This window comes from Misgurnus anguillicaudatus, chromosome 21 (genome assembly GCF_027580225.2).
Source record: "Misgurnus anguillicaudatus chromosome 21, ASM2758022v2, whole genome shotgun sequence".
NCBI classification, from domain to species: Eukaryota; Metazoa; Chordata; class Actinopteri; order Cypriniformes; family Cobitidae; genus Misgurnus; species Misgurnus anguillicaudatus.
Window position 1 is genome coordinate 26,427,384 of NC_073357.2, and position 23,487 is coordinate 26,450,870.

Sequence of the window (23,487 nt, forward strand, 5' to 3'; positions counted from 1 at the left end):
ATGATTCAATTTGGGGGCATTGTTTTACTATAGCATACCTAGAACATATCTATATCACACATTATCATAAAAGGCCTCTAAAATTTCCCATTACTCACTCTAGAATTATAAAGAAACATTAACATATTGAATTTAGAAATTAACATATTGCACCATGGTACATCTTTTTCACCTTTTATCCCAAAGAGTGTTAGTGAGTCTTTATTTCAGGTCCAACAAAGTAAATCTGCCTCCTAAAATCTGACTGGAAAAGACAATGGTACCATGACTGGCTGAGCATGGTCTGTCACAATACTAGATAATAATTGCCATTTTATAAAGTGAATGAGGAGATCTCAGGGAAGGACCAGAGGATTTTGGACTGGGTTTACCATTCACTGTCCCGTCTAGCTTTTGGATCCAGGTAGGGATTGGTTTAGCAAAGACTGTGAGTACACTTGCTACGATTTCAAATAATTTGAGACACCTTGTATGTCTTTATCAAGGGAACTTAAAATATAAATCGAGATTAAACTTAATGTGAAAAATGTTCTTCTTGTGTGTTATCACTTGCCAAGTTCTCACCCAGAGTCAAGGCATCTTTCCAGCCCTATGGTTGTTGCTTCCAAGTGAATGTAATTGTATAGGCAGCATAAGTTTAAGATCAATGGCGGCCGGTGACTTCTCTTTCAAGGGGCGTGAATTTAAAAAATCAGTTTGGAGTGTCGCGTGTTGCTTGTCCAGTCAAAATATGTGTTTGTGGCGCCATGTGAACCATGTAAAAATATGCACCTGCTGCACACATGTCAAAAGGGTTTCTGATAACAGAGACGCTCAAGTTAAAAAAAAAAAATACTCGCAATACACTAATTTATCACTAAACTCTGATTACATATGAGATTAAGTGAGTATCTGGAAAACGTGAGCGTCTCTTTTATAATAAACCCCCTCGAAGCGTCTGCAGCAGACGTATTTTGATGTGATGCGTAATGCACATAGTTTACATGACGCGTCGAACATATTTTGACACGAAGTGCCACACACATATATAATGTGACGAGCTTTGCATCGTGCACCCTCGAATAAAAGATTTAAGATTCCACTGTTTCCTATACACTTTAATAAGTGAAAGCTGCTTAGATCAACTTAAAAACTGAATTCAATTGGAAACACCTAAAAATTTGTTTAAGTGAAAATTCTAAGTTGAAAATTTGTTAATTTGTAAAGTTATTTTTTAAAGGAATAGTCTACCCTTTTGTCACATCAAACTATTTTACTACCTCAACCCAGACGAACCAACACATACCTATCTTTTTTTTCAATGCGTGCACTGTACAGCGCGCCGCGAATGCGCTAGCATCCAGCCCAGCCCCATTCATTCCTATGGTACCAAAAAAAAGTTTTATTTTGTGGCACCTACTTACAGGTATTACTCCTCATGTAACTGTCTTTAAATAGGGAAAACCCAGAAGTGTTTGGTGGCTTCCCTGTTTGGTACTATAGGAATGAATGGGTCTAGGCTAAATGCTAACACATCCACGACGCGCCGTACAGTGCACGCACCGAAACCAGACAGATATGTATTAATTTGTCTAAGTTGAGGTAATAACACAGTTTAATATGGCAAAAGGGCAGACCACCTCTTTAAGTTGACCCAATTTTACCATTTATGACTGCTAATGACTGGAAGCAAAAGATAGAAATGCAGCCACATATTTAATAAGTTGCACCGATCGAAGCAAATTGATTTTGTTCATCACCAGAACCTCAATCAGAAGTTATTAAAAAAAAAACTGCAATTAATAACACAGACCATGTCACTAATTTTGTGCCTTTTCCAAATCACTTCATTATTAGTTCTGTGTTCAGCGTTTAATGGATACAATATGACAAAGAAGATTAAAGACAAGGTGAAAAACAGGCATTAGATGAGGAACAGTGAAGGAAAGGGAATTGCAGGAGGTTGATAACTGAGGTAAGAAATCCCCTTTATATTTTCATGCATGTATATTAAATGGCATTTCCACCAAAACATAGCAAGTAAAAGTCCACAGAAAGACACAGGGGCCATTGAATTTAGAGCAGTTTACCTTAAGAGAACCTAAATCTCAGATGCATACTGAAAAACAAATGAGAGTCACACAGAGGAAGACAAATGTGTAGACCCTGTGAAGTATCACCTTCTGAAACACAGCTAATTTTTCAAAGAAAACAAGAAAACTGCCATTTTTTCATTTTGTTTTATGTTTTTCACCTTTTTACTTGAAAAAAAATACTTTAAAAAGTAATAAATCAATAGATAACAGTTGGTATTGGTGCAAACAGATACATGAGGCTGAATTTTCAGATAGGGAAGGATTTGGGGGTGGGACCAAATGATGTCTCCTCCACTAAGACCGCTCAGCAGATTTGAGGAGATTGTCTTTGCTCCTTCTCTTGACGTCCCAATTGTAAACACGTGCCATGTCTGTTGGAGGATAGTTAAGGTGGATCTCAAAGAAGTTAAATGCGCTTATTTAAAATGAAGAAGGTTTCACAATGCAAACATCAGCTTTATATATATATATTCCTTTTGGAAAATATGACGTTCATAGCATATGTGATGTGAATTGTTGAATTTTCATGTAAAAAATTCCTTTCAGCCACTGTTGCATGTGCGAACAGCGTCACTGATTAATAGGAATTGATATGACATTACATGTATGACAAGGACATAGTGCATATGGTAAAAAACGTGATACCTCTTGTAGTTATATATCAAAATTAAAGGCGGAGTCCACGATGTTTGAAAAACGCTTTGGAAAAGGAGACGGGCCGACTACCAAAACAAACTTATAGCCAATCAGCAGTAAGGAGCGTGTCTACTAACCGACATCCATGCCGGGTAGCGTATGTGTGGGGCGGTTCTATCAACAGAAGGTCCAGATTCTATTGGGGTGGGGCGTGTTTGTTTAGGTGATTTCAAATATCAACATTGGCTTTCAAACATCGCGGACTCCGCCTTTAATTATTAACAAAACACTGGCACACACAAAGAAGCCATTTTTTTAGCTGTATAGATGAGAAAATGTATAGATGATGTTCAAATAAATATTTATGTTTTGTTAGACAATAAAGAAGTGCCCATCATTATGGAAATAAAAAAGTCCCGTTTCCACAGCTGGCCTTGTTTAAGGATACTGACTTCAGTGGTTGTGAACTGGTCTCGGAGAAAGTCCAGGTCCTCTTCCAGACCGTCCAGATTCCGAGAAGCTGTCGCTAAGTTTTTCTCTAACAGCGCCTGGGCCTCATCGATGTCATACTCTAACATGACATTAGCCTGGTATGCAAGAAAAAAATTACACTTAAATTAACATGAAACTACACACTCACGTTCCAGAACAGAAATTAAAGACGAGAGATAAGCAATAAAAAACACAAAAGAGAGCACAACAGGGAAATCTTCACAAAGCCATTAAAAGCTCATAGTAACCACGCCTTTAAAGCTCCGCACAAAGAAATTAAAGATGTGCTTTAAAAGCACAATTTTAGTTCATACGTTTTTCAATGCCACATAATAGTTCAGCTTGGTGATCAAAACTAAACGCAGGTCATAAGCTACAGTGTTTACAAAGCACTTAAAAAGACTACACAAGTCGTCTGTACAAACCAAGGTCCAACTACACCATTGGCACTACCCTCCTATGAAAATCATAATGTCAAACCATGTCATACCAAATGTGCCACATTTCAAAACAATACTCACATTGTGCTTTATGTATTGGCTGCACGATAAATCGCATGTGATTGTTCACGCGCATGTCGTCAGTAAAGCCGGTTCCTTGATTAGTAGTAAATCGCCATCAGCTGCTTTCAGATGAAGCGGCATTTACTACACAGAACCGTAGTTCACTGACAATCGGGGCAATTTTGTGTTAATTATCACAGACGTATTGCCTATTATATGTATGTGATATGGCCCAGCTTGTCAGGGAACTACGGTTCTGTGTAGTAAATGCCGCTCTATCTGAAAGCAGCTGATGGCAATTTACTACTAATCAAAGGAACCGCGATTACTGACGAGATGCGCGTGGTATCGCATGCGAGTTATCGTGTAGCCCTACTTTATATGCAAGCAGTAGGATATGAGAGGCTGTGCTGAAAGGGTTGCAGGCCTCCTGTGACTTATTTATGATATAGTACTAACCTTAAAGCAACACTATGTAGCTTTTTTACCTTTGAATAATGTCTATAAAATTATTTCAGTGATAGAACAACTTTTAACTGGACAAATTGTACTGTTGCTGCAACCTGAGCAGCCTCCTAGCTGCTACAAGCACACTCTGAAAGTGGCAGTGGAGGGTAGAGAACACAGCCCCGCCCCTCCCCCTGTCTGCAGAAGAGTGTCTGATTCCAGGCACTGTTGCGCTTTTCAACCACATGGGGGAGCTGTAAGTCATTTTTACATGGAAACTACATAGTGTTGCTTTAAGTACCTAATATAGCTTTTATAAAATGGTTACCACACAAATATATTTTTTTATTTTATAAGTATTCATGCAATTTTCATTAACCAAAATGAATAAAAGCCTTCCGTTGTAAAAAATAGTCCCTGACCAACTGTGAACAGCACCAGAATGTGTCACATATGTTTACATTGCTAAGGGTGCTGGGCAGTGATACACAGAATCATTGGGTACAGCGGTCATAACTGTGCTTTATATCATGAATAAAACACAGTTATTGACCAATCAAAATTGAGGACTGTCACAAACTGTTTTACAAAACTGATAAAACAAAAATGTTTTTATTATAAGCAACCCAGGAGACCAAAGTAGGGTTGGACTTAATCCATTAGTAGTAAAAAGATCTAAACAAGTGACTTCTATATAACAAGTTGTTTGAGACAAGGGCTTGGAGATAATAGCTGGAAGAGATTAATTTACTTACACTATAATAAATATTATTATATTTGTCTCAAAATAAGATGCAGAATCTTTCAGAAAGGTAAATGTGATCAATTCATTTCTGCTCTTAAACGGGTCATATTAAGAGACTCTGGGTGTCCCCAGAGTGTGTAATTGAAGTTCTAGCTCAAAATACCCCACAGATAATTCATTACAACATGTTCAAATTGCCACTTTGTAGGCCTGAGCAAAAGTGTGCCGTTTTTGGGTGTGTCATTTAAAATGCAAATGAGCGGATGAAGTGCAAACACTGATCGCAATGATGGTGGTTTGTTGCAGTTGAAACTCAGTTGTGCTGTGAATTATTTCCTTTCTCTCTGTACTAAATGGCTGTGCCGTGGTTGGATAGTGCAGATAAAGGGGTCGGTATTATCCTATTCTGACAACACAATAGGAGCCAAATTACAATGACCTATTTTTTCAAATGCTTGCAGAGAATGGTTTACCAAAACTAAGTTACTGGGTTGATCTTTTTCACATTTTCTAGGTTGATAGAAGCACTAGGGACACAATTATAGCACTTAAACATGGAAAAAGTCAGATTTTCACGATATGTCCCCTTTAATGCAACAAAATAACATCAACACTTACCCCAAGCCACAAACACACTTTATCTGTAGGTGGAACAGAGGCCTTGCAATAGACATTATCAGCCAACAGAAAATGTGTCTCCATGGGATCTGTAGTGTCCTGTGATTGGACATACAAACAAAATATGAGAGATCAAGGAAAATGACAGTGAACAAAACAAACGTGCATCATTAGGAAGCTGATCTTAGATCTGGTACACCTTTTCAAACGTATGTTTACTTTAAGATATGGGACTTAAAAATCAATATTGAAGTAACTGATCGGTTTACCTTCTTTTTCTGCATATGCCGTAGAATTTCTAACGTCTGTTTAATTTGTGGAATTTGACTTTTCAACCTGGAAAAGACCAATTTAAGCTTTTAAAGGTATCAAAATAATATTATTTCCTGATTATTTGTCAGAATCTTAGTAGTAAAAACATTTTTGGTCATGATATAACCTACACAGAGAAAATTAAAGTAAACAATAGTCACACAAATGTTTACATAATCTATACATATCAGTGGTATATTTAATTTATTCAAATGAAATAAGTTATTTATGACAAAGAAATTTAATTATTGCTTTTTACTGAACATTGTAGAATTAGTCATAATCAAACCTGAGCTTCTTTTGGGTCAGATTGAGCTCCATATATTTATATTTCTGATATTGTTCATCCAGCTTTCTCAGTACGGCGTCTGCTGTGTCATTGCCGGGCTGTTTCATGAAGGCGTCCACATCTTCCTGCACAATCACAATAACAATGTTTTATATCACACCAACAACATCTAACCCTTGAAAGTTTATTGAGTATAAAAGCACTGTTTATCCATGCATCCAAAGCTCGTTGCACGTTTACGACATGAACAAGCAATGCCTCCAGCCTTATAAGGAGACAAGCAGGGCGCATTCTGCTTAAGAAAGCCGTTTAAATAAAGAACAGACCATCGTACAGCCCTTTCTGAAATCTACCGACAGTACAAACTTGAAATATAATCATGTGTCATATTCCGACTGACCACAAATATTGCTTCGGGGATACCAAGGTGTTTTTTCTTATTCGCAGCTCCTGCATTGCCACTCTCTATGGTCGTCGCCATTTTGGAGAGACTTTACGGCTCTTCCTCTTTACGCACGCGCCTGCTGCTCTTACGTATGTGTGTTGACTGCATAATAAAAGTACAAGCGTATCGTTTTAACGTTAAGTGAGTGTTGGATTATATTGGTTCACAGATGTCTTTACAATGTTTTTTTTGTCAAGAGACTTTTAAAATGTTCTTTATGTTCAAATTCAGTGCAATCGCCGTATGTTTTTGAAACAACTTCGGATTTAACCAGCAGATGTCGCGTTGCATTCAAACAACGCCATGAGCGACATAGGCTCTCTGCTATTACCAGACAGTTGTTTGGAGTTTTACATTCGCGATAAGATGAAAGTCACATGACAATTTACCTTCAGTCTGTTTAAAAATTATATTTAGACTACTCTAATATGCACTACAAGCTTATATGCACTACAAGCCCCATACACTGTAGAAATTCCTTGTTGCATGAGTTGCTATAAATTATGAAAATAAAATTAATTACTTAAGCTAATTCAACTTTATTTTTTTATAAATTATAGCAACTCTCATAAGTCAGAAAGTTGGAAATCATTGTAGGCTTAATTCAAGTTGATAAACTTGAAAAATTTAGTGCAGCAAGAAACAGAGGGACAGGGGCCCGTTTCAGAAAGGAGGTACGTGCAAACTCTGAGTATGTTAACCCTGAAATGAGGGAACTTCTGGGTTTTCCGTTTCAGATCTGTTCCCAGATTGAACTAACTCATTTCAGAAGTTCTGTAACCGAAAACTCAGAGTTTCCCATCTCAGGGTAAATCAACTCAGAGTTCAAATTTTACCTCAGAGTTGGTTGAACCTCCTTCCTGAAACGGACCCCAGGTAGACCTTTTTTTATTAGCTGGGTGATGTGGTGTAGACCAATGGTTCCCAACCCTTTTCACTTCAAGGCCCCCTAGTTGCCCACAACAATATTTACAGGTCCTGCACTCACTCAATTAAAAAAAAAAAAAAAAATTAACTGGAGCTTGGAATGACTAGACAGATGTATATTCGCTAATAAAATGGCCAAAAATTTAGAAACATCTTGATTTTTGATGTTTTAGCTTATTTAATGCTTGTTTTGTCCCGTTTTTAAAAAATGTAAGGTCCCCGTGGAAATCTGCTGAGGCCCCCCCTTACGAAAATTAACCATGGTTTTACTACAGTTAAAACAAGAAAAAACATGGTTACTGTAGTAAAACCATGGTAACCACAAATAACCATGGATTTAACCAGAGGCGGTTTTAACACAGAGTGACAGGAGGACTGGGAAAGTACACAAACAGAGATTAATCAAGACAAATATAAATGCGAAAATGAAATCTTAGCCTACCCAAGCTGCTCAAAGTAAAGAAAAAAGCAATGATGGGGCTTTGGTGAGTCAAATGTCTGCTAGTAATAGCCATAGCCCTACACTGATAAAAATGATGTTGTGATGAAATATATAACATTACTACAGAAAAAAACATATTGAACCCTTACGTTATGTTGGGGATGTTTTCCTCCACTATGGGGTGCTGTTGAGTCTTAATTTGGTCACAACTTTCTCTGTTTCAGCAAATGGAATGATTGTTTGTGACAAATCTATATGGGTCTTCTTTGACACATATTTTGGGAAACATTCATTTTGGAGTAAAACATTTTTTTTCATTCTCTTAAAAAGATCGGATACAGGGGCCCCATACATACCTTCGCCTTGGGCCCCCAATTTGCTAAATCCGCCACTGGTTTTGACAACAATGTTTTTCAAAAACCATATTTAAACCATGGTTAGTGTAGTAAAACCATGGTTTTGCTAATAGTAATCAATACACCAACAAACCATGGTTACTACATTTTTAACACAATAAAACCATGGTTAAATTTCGTAAGGGCCCCCTGTGGGCCCTGCCCCCCTGGTTGGGTAACACTGGTGTAGACGGTTTTATCAGACACACATGCGTTGGCGCTGTTACCCGTCTGAACGGAGCATTACTTCTGTTATTGATATCATTGTTATTGATTCCTTTATGACATTTACAGGAAGTTATGTTTGTTCCACGAAAGCCGTTTGTTTGGTCAGTTGGTCACTTTTTCAAGCCTGTGAGAAATTAGCTATTCTATCCTTTAAAAGTTCACTTAACGATGTGCATTTATACATTGTTCCAGACATTTTAATCCACACCAATTATGGGTGTTACCAGTGTAACCAAACTGATGTAAACAGGTAAACTGAGCATAATCATTGGACCCAAACCCATGCCAGTAAAACAAAAAGAAACTGTGTTTATTATTACATTTTGACATTTTAATGACGTGGTAAACTATTAACAAACGTGTATTTCTGGAAGACATTATTTCCATTATCAGGCCTAGTCATTATGGGCAGTTGTCTGGGTTTATAATTTGGTCTGCATTTTTCAAATAAATTTAGTCACCAGCTCAGTTTCCTAGACCTGTAACAAAAACCATTTCACCTGCACCTTCTCGGACATGTTTGAAAACACACACACAAACAGGCCGTAAACCTTGAGCAATCTCAATGATATACTGACCTGTTGTGCTGACATGAGTGCGCAGGGCAGTGATTTCAGGCACAGTTGTTCGTCAGAACTGCGTCAGAAGCGATGAACTCACTGGAGGGAAGGAGGAGGGGAATTGGGGTGGCGTCGGTTTTCAGGCACATTCATAGCGCAGCGAGTATCAGCACTGGGTGTGTGTGAAGAAACCTCTCGGAAAGGGGTTGTTGTGCGCATTGTGTTTCAGGGAGCAACAATAAACAGGCTTGGGTTTTTAAATCAATTACAGCTGTAAAATTATTTAGCCCTGCATTTATCCGTCTGAAGCGAAAGGCGTGCGGTAAAGAGTCGTGCGCGGCGGCATCTTTTCAGTACCTTGGACAGAGCGCGCGTTTACAATGGCACCAGTGGAGTCAGAGGACGCTCATTTCGGTAAGTAAATTTGAATTACTTCACAATTAGGTGTGCAAATGTTATTTATTTAATTGTAATTTTATGTTTTTAAACGTGACTCAGTAACGGAAATGCATGATGGGCTGGCATCGTCATAACTAGGTGCGTGGTCTGTTAGACGATGACATAACTGAAAATGTTTAAAGCGACGCGTGACAGCAGCGCTGTCAAAAGCGTTTAAAGATTAATAATCCGTAACAGAAAGACAGAAAAAAGACAGAAAGGCTGACATAGCGCCTTGGCAAATTCAGTGGGGTGCTGCACCCACCATGAAAACGGAAATTTCCAGATACCCAGACACTAGTGCACACAACATTAATATAGTTTCACTGGTTTTGACAACCACGATGAGTATATATATCCTACATGGTTTACAGCAATTTAAATGGTGTATTATTAATTTTATGCATTATTTAAAGTTCCCACACTGATTTCTGGTGACCTTGATTGGTGTGAAAGACAGCCATTATTTTTCTGGTTGATAATTTAATTGTAAAGGACCTCCTAATATAATTTAAAAATCGCCATTCTCTTATTAGTGACATATTTCAATACAATTATGAGACTATATACCTATCAAGTGAAAGAAAATATTGATGTTTTTGGCATTCCAAATTTCCTCTTTTCTACATAGCGGAGGTTCCTGTGAGCGTGGCTGTAGTGAGTGTGTTCGGCCTGGTCTTCAGTGTCTCGATCTTTGCATGGATTTGCTGTCAGCGCAAAGACAATAAGACCAGTAACAAGACCCCACCCTACAAGTTTGTCCACATGCTGAAGGGGGTCGACATCTATCCCGAGGGCCTAAATGGAAAGAAAAAGTTCGGAGAAGATAAGACACCAGACCATGAAAAACAGACCACCAGTCCCACTAATGGGCGACCAGATCTCCACCTCGACCTGGAGAAACGAGATCTCAACGGAAACTTCCAAATGAAAGTGCGTAGTTCCCCGGACCTGGATATCCCATCCCTTCAAGCAGGCTTTGGGCAGGGTGGTAATCAAGAGGCTGGTACTCCTGAAAGCAACCTTTCAAGTCAGGCACCGACCCCGGCCGTGGAAAAATCCCAGGATAGGGAGGGTGGCCTGGGGACGCTGTTCTTCTCCGTTGAGTACAACTTTGAGAAGAAAGCATTCGTGGTTCACATCAAAGAGGCTCATGGATTGTCTCCCACTGATGAGCAATCGCTGACCTCTGACCCCTACATTAAGTTGACCTTGCTGCCTGAGAAGAAGCATAAGGTGAAGACACGTGTCCTGAGGAAGACTCTGGATCCAGCCTTCGACGAGACCTTCAGCTTCTATGGAATCCCATACGCACGCGTGTCCCAGCTGGCTCTGCACTTCATGGTGCTGAGTTTTGATCGTTTTTCACGCGACGAAGTTATCGGAGAGACCCTTGTTCCTTTGGCTGACATCGACCTCACCGAAGGGCGGGTCCTCATGAGCCGGGACATTATTAAAAGGAATGTCAGGGTAAGTTGCCTTCATTCTATTTTCTTGTTACAATTGATACTTAGTACATATGTATGTTAACTCTTTCGCCGCCAGCGTTTTAAAAAAAAACTGCCAGCGCCAGCGTTTTTCATGATTTTCACAAAAGTTTAATGCCTTCAAATGTTCTTCTTTAAATATATAAACATACAATACATCAAATGAAAGAACAGACCCTCTGCTTTCAAACAAAAAAACGTTTCATCCTACCCTCAGTAGTTCTTTTGTAATCAGCTTTTGAATATGAGTAGGTTTCTGCAAAAACACCACATTTTGAGCAAAAAGCAGAGATAATTCCATTTTTGTGACGGACTTTTCATAGATTTCCCATTCAGAGCGATCTTTAAAATAGACACGGACATGCAGCTGCTTGCCATAGGGCAATACTTCCGGGTTTAAAAAGTTGTAGAAGGGCCACCTGGTGGATAAAAGCGGCATTGCGGAAAGACGAAAATACTCGTCATTGGCGGGGAAGCGTTTTCTCTTGATTGACGAGATATCTCGTCAATGGCGGCGAAAGAGTTAATGAGACTTGTCAATGTGCAAATGCATATACACTATACTGGTTTGTTGTGTGGTGATTTTGTCAGTATTATGCAGAGTTCACACCAGCCGCGGTATTTCGCGCGTAGTTGGAAGCTTGAACATTTGAGTTCACTCGCTTCATTCTTGCGTGAAAGCCGCGCGTGAAATTCTAGTCATTCGACAAATTCACACGGAAATTCGCGTCATGGGAGGGGCTTCTGTGACTCCGCTGAGACTGCGCTCACTTCCTGTAATCACGTCACTACTACAGCAAGGTCCTGATTGGTTAACGCAGCGCGTAAATCCACCGAAGTTCAGATTTTTTAACTCGCGCGTTTCCCGCGCCAACACTCAATTCTCGCGGAACCGCCGCAGGATACCTAATCGCGTCTTTGCATTGACTTAACATGTAAATCATCTGCACTTGCCGCCTCTACCGTGGCTGGTGTAAACGCAGCATTAGAAACTGGGTTTGTGTTGACTCTCAAATGTTTCAACACGTACTATTGCTTGTTTAATGAAGGTTTTATGTGCGTACTGGATGCCCCTTCGTATTCAATTACCAACTTATACAATAAGTTGCATGTCTTCTTAATGAGCAGTCAATTATTGGTATGTGGGTGTGTGTTTGTCCAGCTGGATCAATGAAAACACCTTCCACCCATTGTAAAGTATTGATTGTTCACAGGTTCTAAATTATTAATTACCCTGTAATGGACAACACATAACACAACTAAAGTGTTAAAGAAGAGTCTACAATCTATGTAAATATTTAGAGGTATCCATTTACTTGCACTCTTTGCATCAGCATTGTTGGAGACCGAAATGCCTGTGATATATGATCAAAACATAAGGCTGAAGTCATTGCCCTTGATGGCTTTTAAAATTTAGTTTTGACGACACAACTTCACTGTTATGCGCCAAAGAATTCGCTCCATTTGAGCTGAAAGGACGGCTCTTATCTTTCATTGGTGACTGGCTGTGTGCAGTTAAACACAGATAATTGTGCCTCATTGGCAGAGAGATATTCAGAGTCATTGCTGTGGCAGCGGCAGAACCCTGCTGATGGGTTGCCAAGGCAACATGCTGCCGTCTTCACACATAATTGGAGTCATACATTGGTGTTTAGCCAAGGGAATGATTCACAGTCAGTTTCTCGTAACATTAACATTTAGAAGTTGTCCTCTTTAAAGTGCCTCGTTTACACAATACATACACTGACGTTAATGCAGTGCATTAGGATAGATATTATCTTCTTCATGGATGAGAGAGATAAAGGCCCTAAACTGAATGCTAAAATGTCTTTATCTTTATACCTGCAGAGGAGTGCCGGTCGTGGAGAGCTGCTACTATCTCTGTGCTATCAATCCACCACAAGCACCCTGACTGTGGTGGTACTGAAAGCTCGACACCTGCCCAAGGCCGACTCCAATGGACCATCAGGTGAGCACTGGGTATAAAATAGTTGAAGGTCAACATTGTGGAATCTACATAACTTGGACGTATTTGTACATGATTTAATTTTTTTAGGCTGAGGAAATGCATATGTGCCAACCGTAACTAAAACAGTTTGTAAAGCTGTCAGTTCAGATGATGCTCTCATTTATCATATCGATTCAAGTATCGATTTCTGTCTCCCTCCCTTTCCAGACCCTTACGTAAAGGTGAACTTGTTCCAGGGGAAGAAGCGAGTGTGTAAGAAGAAGACGCATGTGAAAAAATGTGCTCCCAATCCCGTCTTCAACGAGCTCTTTGTTTTCGACCTGCCCTCGGAGGATGGTCTGCGAGACACCAGCGTTGAGCTCCTCCTGCTGGACTCCGACAGGACGTCCCGTACGCCCATCATTGGCCGGCTTCTCCTTGGCACCTCCTCCCCTGGCACCGCCGGCGAGCACTGGCGCGAGATATGCGACCACCCGCGGCGACAGATCGCTAAGTGGCACGTGCTGTCTGAAGACTAGCTTTGTTGGTTGCCATGCCAACAGGAGCCCAGAAACTGTCATTAAAATCCATGGATGAGTGGGTGGGAGTCGAACTTGTCGCAGTTATATCCTCTGTCAAGCAACAGTCATACGAGTCATATCATTGGGGCGGGGCTTCTTCTTAGGGGGAGGCGCCAGCTGATCCCGGCCAATTAATGATTCCAAAGACAGTCTCTGATGCCCAATGATGCTTGCTTCATTCGAAACCCGATTGATTGCCACCTTGTGCAGTACCGAATGTCATTAATGTCGCTATTGCTGTTCTTCTCTACTCACTGTTAATAATAGCCCTTCATGCGATACAATTAAAGAAAATCCTGGTAATGTGATTATGTAAAATACTTTTTATTTTTTAAAAAGACGCTTTAATCTTTTATTTATTCAGATGTGGAAATGTATTAATTTCTCTTCCTTTTATACCTGATTTCTTGACTTGGGTTTGTTTTCATGTTTTTGCCTGAATGCACTTCATACGTTGGGAGGATGGATCTTCTATATTTGGCACACACGAGCAGAGGCTGATGTAATACTGCAGAACAACTGCACGAACTGAACTGAAGACCGCATGCAGTGCGCGTATATATGTGTGCGAATTTGAGTGTGTGTCTGTGTGTGTGTTACCTGTAGTTCAGTTGTAGTGGAGTGCAAGGAAGTGTTGTTCTCTTCACTGTGAGCACAATGGTGGAAGTGACTTGTACATGTCTTATTATAAAATATCCAGTTCTGAGAAAAAACTGTCTTCTCATGTCATTATTTAGTGATTTAATTTAAATTTATTTGTTTATAGCTGCAATAATAATTGAGAGAGAAAGGGAGATGATGTAATGTACAAATTTAAAATATATAAATTGTACGCCAGGCTGCTAACATCCACCCTCATTCCTTTAGACTCTTAGCAGTGTTTTGTTCCATTTTGTTCCTGGCAATCTTTTTTAAATGCAGCCAGCAAGACCTAGTTATTTGATATATGGCATTAAAATAGAGCTTTATCTTCAGAAAGCCATGTAGGCAGGTTGGCAAGGCTTGGAATATAGAGACGTGATTGAATGTTCTGTTCTTCTATGGCAAAAAAGATCAAAAGTTATGTTTCTAAACAATGACGTCAGCAAGCCAGGTGCGACACCGCTGTGTCAGTGCTCCGAAGTTCTGAAACAACATGTGCACACACTATAAATACAAATGCAAACAAATAGAAATAGGCATTTTATGAAATTGTATTTGTATGAGAGCAAAATAGTTTAAAAATCGCAATGGAGAGGAAAGCACAGCAGTGCTACAAAAGCAAACGGAAGAACACATGCACGTGGGTGTCAAGAGATGTGGAAAAATAAAGAGTTATTATAATGAAACATCTCATCTCTGAAAATAAACATTTTCATAATAGCTCTGCTGGTTTATTCAGGCTTGAGGCTGGTGTATCTGGAAGCCATGTTGTTAACTAGCAATAAATGCTGGTCAGTCAACATAATCTTTCTGCTGGCTGACTAAGGGAAGCCTGAAAGAACAACAAGAAGTATATTAGCATTGAATGCAAGGGACCAGCAATACTGATTTTTTTTAAAAGGGAACAATTCTCTGTTAACAATTCTCAACTGTAAAAAATGGTCAGGGTCTGGCTAAAGTAAGAGATAAAGGACAAATTAGGTTCAAAAGTAAATATAAAGCAGAAAGAATAAATTATGTACCAAGAGCACCCTAAATTCAGCAGGGTTATTTTTAACCCAATGCTGGGTAAATATTAGACAGAAGACATGTTGGGGTATAAATAAATCTATGCTCGGTTGTTGTTAACCCAACCATGAGTGGTTTATTTATTAACCCAACAAAGCTGTTAACCCAGATATTGTCTTTATTTAAACAATAAAGTATTTACTCACCCCAAAGCTGTCGAAGTTGCATATGTCCATCGTTTTTCAGACAAACACATTTTCGGATATTTTAGAAAATATTTTAGATCTTTCTGTTGATTAAATGTAATGTTACGGGGTCCAGCAATAGTCCACGACCTTCAAGTCCAAAAAAAGTGCATTTAAAATTGTATTAACGTAATTAACTAGCTTCCGGTAGCGCCGCCATCTTAGACTCAGGAGAGAGTATTAGCGTAGTGTACGCACTTTTCTTAGTGACGTATGACAAATTCGGAGGGCGGGGGACAGAGCAGCAGCAGAGAAACCGCTGTATGCTGCGTAAGCGCTCATCCTGAATGCGGATGACTCCAAGATGGCGGCGCTACCGGAAGGTAGTTAATTACGTTAATAACATTTTAAATATGGATATTTCTACAACAACACCGCACGGATTACCCTCAGAAGACCTTTGTTTATCATCCTGGAGCCGTTTGGATTTAATTTGTGAAGGATGGACGCACTTTTTTTGGACTTGAAGGTCGTGGTCTATTGCTGGACCCCGTAACATTACATTTAATCAACAGAAAGATCTAAAATATTTTCTAAAATATCTGAAAATGTGTTTGTCTGAAAAACGATGGACATATGCAACTCGGACAGCTTGGGGGCGAGCAAATCATTTAATATCGTTTTTGGCCGAACCATCCCTTTAAGCATATACAATTCATTAAACTAAAACATTCAAGTGAAATTAACTTAAAATTATCAGCACATGTTGTAAGGAATACCCATAATCTCTTTTGCCTCAATATTTAGCTTTTTCACAGAATAAGAACTGATAAGAACTTTAACTACTTAAATATTTGTTAATTAAATGTCATAGAGGTTTAAGCTCTTATATTATTAATATTGTTTTGTTGTAATGATCATTTTGTGAAGTCAGCGTTCAGGCGATCAGTGTTTACTTACATTAACCCTTTTTAGCACATTTTATTGTAGTTCTTTCCACAGTACTGACATTTCATGTCAAAGACACAGTTTTGTGTTATGTAAAGAATCAAGTTTATTCAATGACTGAGTCATGAATTTTGTGTAATAATAAAATTTATAACACTACAAGTAACTCAGTTAACTAAATGGAGATTTTGGACAAAGCAATTGATATTACAAATTATCTCAAGTTAAATCAACTTAAAATTAAGTTTACTGAACTTGGTGAATTAAGTTGAAATTTTAAGTTAAATGTATTCTTGTTTGAGTTCACATTACGTCATTTTCTTATGGGGCCCTGGAATTGAGCCTCGGTTAGGTCAGGTGGCCTTTCTGTGTGAAGTTTGCCTGTTCTCCCTGTGTCAGTGTGGGTTTTTCTCCGGGTACTCCGGTTTCTTCCTACAGGCCAAAAACATGTAAGTTAGGCAAATTGGAGATACCAAAATTGTCCCTCCCCCAACCTGTGTATGGTTCAACTTGTCTGAATAAAACTTGTGTATGGATTAACTGGATCTTGCCATCAATTCAATGCTAACTGGAGTTAACTTACAGACTGTGAGTCCAAAGCGGGAGGAATTATGATAATATTGGTCTTTACTACATCATAAATCCCAGGAAGTAAACTGTTGCCTACAATCCATGTTGTACTTGAACATCAGCGTCAGTATATGCACATTTAGGGCTCTATCTTACACCCGGCGCAATGCAGCGCAATGCGCAACGCAAGTGTCATTTGCTATTTTCCACCTTGCGCAATTATAATTTTCACGTTTAGCGCCGCGTTGTTTAAATAGCAAATGCATTTGCGCCCCCTTTTGCGTCCATGGGCGTTCTGGTCTGAAAACGAGGTGTGTTCAGGCGCATTGTTGGCGCGTTGCTATTTTGAGGCAATGGCGCAATATATATTTTTTGTTATTTAAAGAGCGCATTAGTAATATGCGCCTAAACGGGACTACAACGCGAGTTTGCTTAACACATACATGAATGTGCAGCAGCACAAAACGCTTTTAAATATGAAAGATTAAAGGATTGAATGTAAAAATCTCCTATTTGTTAAAAATAAAGTATTTTTTAGAGTACAAACCTTTTCTTACATACTTGTAAATTATTTTTTGATGATATTGGATAGCCATACATTTAAAGCAACTATAAGCCTGCTTTTTTACTTCCATGACTAAAAGAAAACGGGTTTTAAAGGTTTTAATCCAAAAAAAAAAAAATTCAATACAAGTGAAAACAACACAATTATTTAACATTAATCTTAAACTGGGGATCTTCTTCCTCCGCTTAGTTTTTCAGTTTACAAAGTCCATCATCTAAATAGGGATTAGACATAGCGCCAGCGCAACAGGCTTTTAAAGGGGATGAGAGCTGAGATTCTCATTGGTTTATTGCACGTTACCCCCGAAATACTCCCATTTCTCATTAAAAAATTGTACCAACCCTTTTCGACCATGCGCTCGGCGCACAAACCATTTTTCCCGTCGTTAAATTAGCAAAAGTGGATTCGGACAGCCCATTTAGATGTTGTTCCTGTGCGCTTTAGACAATGCGCTTAGATTGTTAAAATAGGGCTCTTCTCACGCCCCATTCAGACAGCCAACGACAAGCAGTAGCAGAGCGACGCGATCTCTTTCATTTCAATGGAAACCTGGCGACTTCCGGCGACACGAGCAAAAGTGACTGTTGGCGACCGTATGGGCGTGTCCAGCGACGCGAGAAAGTTAAGAAAAGTTTAACTTTATGCAAATGTCGAGTGAATTTCGGGAGCGACTACCAATTAGAACAAAGCAGTGGAGTTCACGTCATCCTTCTCTCGTCAGTTACTGGGGTGGATGGTACTCATTTGTTTATGACAAGCAGATTTAGAAACGCCTCATTGAAAGAGACAAGCGACACACAGCGATAACGTCGCTGGCTGTCTGAACGAGGGGTTACGAAATACGACATTTGCATAAAGTTAAACTTTTCTTAACTTTCTTGCGTCGCTGGACACGCCCATACGGTCGCCAACGCCGGAAGTCGCCAGGTTTCCATTGAAATGAATGAGATCGCGTCGCTCTGCTACTGCTTGTCGTTGGCTGTCTGAATGGGGCGTTAGTGGTAGAATTTATGCTACAGTTTTCATTTCTCACCATGAAGACATAGATGCTGGAATGGTGTAAATATTAAATAAAGAAAGAATAATGCAAGGAAGTTTAATGTTCAAACTGCTTCTTGGCAGTACGAAAAGTCCAATCATTTTTCATCCAAATAAAGCAGATTATGAAACGGCAAAACATTGTACTGGGGAATGAGGGACTTAGAAGAGAGAGAAAACAAGAAAGAAATTGGTGGGCGTATATACAAAAGTGGATGGTTTTCAATATCTCACAGGAACAAAGCGATAGTAAGAGAGAAACAGGGCAGACAGAAGGAGAGAGAGAGAGAGAGAGAGAGAGAGAGAGAGATAATGGCGAGTAAAAAAGTAGAAGTAGAAAGCGATAAAAATGGAGAGAACATTGCATCTGTCAAGCAGTGTTTGATGAAGGGAGAAGATTAAATATCAGGAGGATGTGAGAGAAAGAGAGAGGGAGGAGATGTGCTGCTTATGAAAGCTGGATCTCTGACTTAGTATTCAGAGCAGCTCATGACTGTAGTGTCAGGAATGAAATAATTAAACATGAAAAGAAACAGATGCTTAAACGGCAAAGAGGGAAAAATACACAGTAAGCTGAGATATGGGCTGAAGGTCCCCCAGACACATCACAATGGATGGCTTTGAGGTGTTTAAAAGGCATAATGGCAATGATGATAATACTCTACACGTTTATGTGCAACTATACGTCTTAATGGAGACATTTCACAAGACTTTTTTAAGCTGTAAAATAAATCTTTGGTCCCCCCAGAATACGTATGGAAAGTTTTAGCTCAGAATACCATATAGATCATTAATTATAAAATGTTAAAATTGCCACTTCTTAGGTGTGAGCAAAAATGTGCTGTTTTGGGGTGTCCTTTAAAATGCAAATGAGCTGATCTCTGCACTAAATGGCAGTGCCGTGGTTGGATAGTGCAGATTAAGGGGCAGTATTGTCCCCTTCTGACATCACAAGGGGAGCCAAATTTCTATGACCTATTTTTTCACATGCTTGCAGTGAATGATTTACCAAAACTAAGTTATTGGGTTGATATTTTTCACATTTTCTAGATTGATAGAAGTGCTGGGGACCCAATATAGCACTTAAACATCAAAAAAGTCAGATTTTCATGATATGTCCCCTTTAAAAATATAGGCACCATAGCAATGTTAGTGGTAACCATGAGTGGAATAATTGACTCCGGTCCTTTGAATTTTTTTTATAAATAATGCACACCCGTGGTGTAACACTGCATAACTAGCTTGGGTGTGCATTATTTTCTTATAATTCTACAGCCTGTCATCAATTATTCCTTACATAATTTACAGTGTTTTCATTTTACTTCTTTATTTTTTCTAAATGTCATCATGCTTGACACCTAAAACTTCAACACACAGCAGTGTGGATCACATTCACAGCTTATGTCCCTGAGACATCTGTTCATCAATTTAAAACATTGTGTAGAACCTAATTGCCAGGTCAGAACGTGCGTCATACATCCAGTCAAATCTATTATTACCTTTAAAGTGCAAATAAAAAGCTGCACTGCTACACTGGTCTCCAGGAACTATTATGCTGTGGACGATTGTGGACAGTGGAAGATTACCTGATGTGAACACAGATACAGTAACAATATTAAAATAAAATGAATGAAATTGCTATTTTCGGCTTAAATCCTTTTGATTACAGATGAATGTGTCCAGGAGCATGACAGGATATCAGAGGAGAAGTATGGTGACTCATAAAGCTGAAAGAGGAAAACCTTCAACTGCAAGGACAACTGAACAACCACATAACCTTTGAAGCACACACTTAATTAAATAAAAACTTTAATTGGAGACCTTTAAAAAGACTGTCTAAATAATAATTTTATTGCATAAGGAACTTCATTTGCTTATTAATTGGATGACTCACTAGCAAATTCACAGTTGGCTTAATGAGACTTTAACTTGATTATACATTGAAGAATTGGACAAATGGTTGGATGTAAAACATGGAGATCAATGGACAATATTTCAATATATTTATTCAAGTATTGATAAAAAAGGTACGTGTAAAATAAAATGTGTTTTTTCAACTAATTGTGCATGTTCTAAATATACAGCCGCTAAACGCCACCTCTGTAAAAATGAGTTGACGATATTAACTGAATGCTCTTTGCATGTATTCTGTTCATCAAATCCTAGCCTCAGGCCATTCAGAAATACATTTTTTTGGCAGAATCTGGTAAAAAAAATACTCATTTACAGAACATGGAGGGTTTTGGATCTGAGGTCTTCATATTTTTATACTTAAAGGTCACCTAACACAGTGTTTCTGCTAATCTCATGTTAATCTTAAGTACCTATAGAGTAATAATTCATCCATCATATCTCTGAAGAGTCTTTAGTTTTATCAGATTTATAAAAGGCAGATGTACTGTTACTTTCACAGAAACACCCGAGCCCCTGCACGTACCAGGCATGAGCAGGCAACATATACAAAACATTATCCCACTATTTCTGGACAACTAATGCTGGGTACACACCAGAAGATTTTTTACATCTTATAAGATTGTCAAAATGTGATAGACCACAAACATGAGGATAAAAAAATCCTAGATTTAACCGTTTTGCTCCTATAGTGTGTGGTGTGCCATTATGAGTCAAAGACAGCACACCACACACAAACAGATTTTTAACCAGAGTCTCAACTGTGAACACAGGAAATCCCTCAATCTCGCGAGAATTCAGAATAAGCATGGCGGACGATATGCAGGAAGACATTTCAATGAGAGTGATTGGAATAATTTTTACAAGACACGTTGTATAAACATTTGTACTGTTGCCACAAATCAACAAGCTGATCCTCCATCTCTGCTGTCCACATCAACTTCACTTTGGCCGTTTCTCAATCCGAAGGCTGTAGCCTGCGGAGGTCGCATATGCAGGCTGCATACGTCATGAAACCTGGTTTATTCAAGTTAACTGAGCATTACATTCGCAAGTCATAAGTATATTACAACAATATACGATACTAGGAATAATAGTTAATTTTATAACTGTTAATATTCTAAAAACAAGACAGTCTTGATGATGTCTATGCAGCCTGCAAATGCGACCTACGAATTGAGAAGCGGGCCTTTGTACTGCGCCATGACTGCTTCCGTCTTCCCTCATCTCGCTTTCTGATTGGATATGGTTTCGTTTCACGTGATTATCTCAATAGCATGCTCGCGTTTGTCCTCGGGATTCCCCACACACATCAGGATTTCTGATCGTAAATATTCAACATGTTGAATATTTACGATTCGCGATCGGCGCGGCTCCGACGTTCTTCCGAGCAGGTTCGGACCCTCTTACACACCTTACATGAAGGGACAATCTGATAAGATAATCTGTGAAACCTTCGCGATACTCGGGACATAGCTAGGATTGTCGGAAGGAGGGAAATCGGCCCAAAATCAGCCCGATTATCTTTTGGTGTGTACCCGGCTTTATGATTCCATACATATGTTCATGTCATTTACATTATGCACTTACTTACCGCCTGTGTTAGGACTGCCCCATTTCAATAAAATTCAGCCTTAAAGGTAAGGTAACACATTTTGAAAAATGCTAACGGTAGCCGCCTAGCGATTTGACTTGAGGATTTCATTCCCGATCCCACCCTCAAGTCAAATCGCCATCCAAAGTCACGCCTCTTTCAAAACACATGAACACGCACAGATCAGACAGCCACATCTCATGTCTCATTCACCAGTGACAAAACTTTGCAGTACAAAGTGAATAACATTACCAAAATAACCAACATAAACAACTGGTTTACATCAGAATTAGTTTAAGCACACGTCCTTTGTGTAGACGTAGTAACTATATTGTTATGCTAATCCGTAAACGAACACAAGTTTCATAAGCAACACAATGTTTCATCAAAGTAGAATATCTGAATCCATCTCAATACAAACATATCGCGTACCTACCTTACCAAAATAAACAGTGCAACGGCCCTTTCAGACCCTTTGCCTCCTGCAGCTGTTTGCATCTCGTGGTAAAGCAGTAAAGTTACCGATGTTCATTTGGGTTTTTGCTCTTACTGATCCAGGCAGTTTTTGCTGTTGTTGTTATAAAAGATGCCTTTAGTTTTGTGGCTCCTGTAAAGGTTGTCAATTCAGCAGAAAAGTTTGCTGTTCTCGCTGTTTACAGACAGGAGGTGAGCGCACGTGAACGCGCCGATGACGTATGGTGTCTGCGTGGACTCGCTGCGCGGTGGCATTCAAATTACGCTTACGTATGAGGGACAAAAAAGGAAACGTCCGTTCGGACCGAAATCTATGATTGGTTGAACATTTTTTGGTCCTACGCCTTTCACAGATGACATAAATTTCTACAAATACATTTAAACAACTTAACACAATAATTGCTATCAGGATGTGAGGAGACTTTTAATCAGCATAACTAAAAATGTTTTAGGATCAAATCTGTTACCCTACCTTTAAAGGGCACCTATTATGGCCTTTTTTACAAGATGTAATATATCTCCCAGGTGTGCCCAGAATGTGTCTGTGAAGTTTTAGCTCAAAATACCTCACAGATGATTTATTATAGCATGTCCAAAATGAACCTATTTGGATGGGAGCAAGTTTTATTGTCTGTACCTTTAAATGCAAATGAGCGACAGCTTTTAACTTTCTTACACGCAGACAGTGAGCACTTTCAGTTAAAATAGATCTGATTAATACAGTCTAAGACAATAGTATCTAGTGGACAGAGTACAACTCGCTGAGGGTGGAAACTATGTTAATGCTAGACTTTAAGTGGGCGGGGCTTAATCAATTTGCACAGAAAAACTATTTTTGGACACTTTGCCTATAAGCAGAAGGAATCCAATTCTGAAACAGTATTAATCGTTTAGAATGCATGAAATAGCTTTAGACCCCCCTTTAAGACAGTACATGTACTAATACACACTTACACAGCAAAAGATAAGTCTTATCGCTTGAGA

The 23,487-nt window shown here is 39.1% G+C and overlaps 2 protein-coding genes across 2 annotated transcripts; one reads left to right on the forward strand and one right to left on the reverse strand.

The window, feature by feature from the left end:
* Window positions 1–1,932: 1,932 nt before the first annotated feature.
* On the reverse strand, window positions 1,933–6,675 carry vbp1 (von Hippel-Lindau binding protein 1). Its single transcript, XM_055199336.2, has 6 exons — window positions 6,518–6,675; window positions 6,118–6,242; window positions 5,786–5,852; window positions 5,517–5,615; window positions 3,160–3,298; window positions 1,933–2,446 (listed from the first exon to the last, which is right to left on the reverse strand). The coding sequence occupies exons 1-6, from the start codon at window positions 6,596–6,598 to the stop codon at window positions 2,370–2,372; spliced, it is 588 nt and encodes a 195-aa protein (XP_055055311.1). The 5' UTR covers window positions 6,599–6,675; the 3' UTR covers window positions 1,933–2,369.
* A 2,558-nt stretch (window positions 6,676–9,233) lies between these two features.
* On the forward strand, window positions 9,234–14,292 carry syt4 (synaptotagmin IV). The gene is made up of 4 exons (XM_055199333.2): window positions 9,234–9,528; window positions 10,184–11,022; window positions 12,888–13,008; window positions 13,216–14,292. The coding sequence occupies exons 1-4, from the start codon at window positions 9,495–9,497 to the stop codon at window positions 13,524–13,526; spliced, it is 1,305 nt and encodes a 434-aa protein (XP_055055308.2). The 5' UTR covers window positions 9,234–9,494; the 3' UTR covers window positions 13,527–14,292.
* Window positions 14,293–23,487: the final 9,195 nt, after the last annotated feature.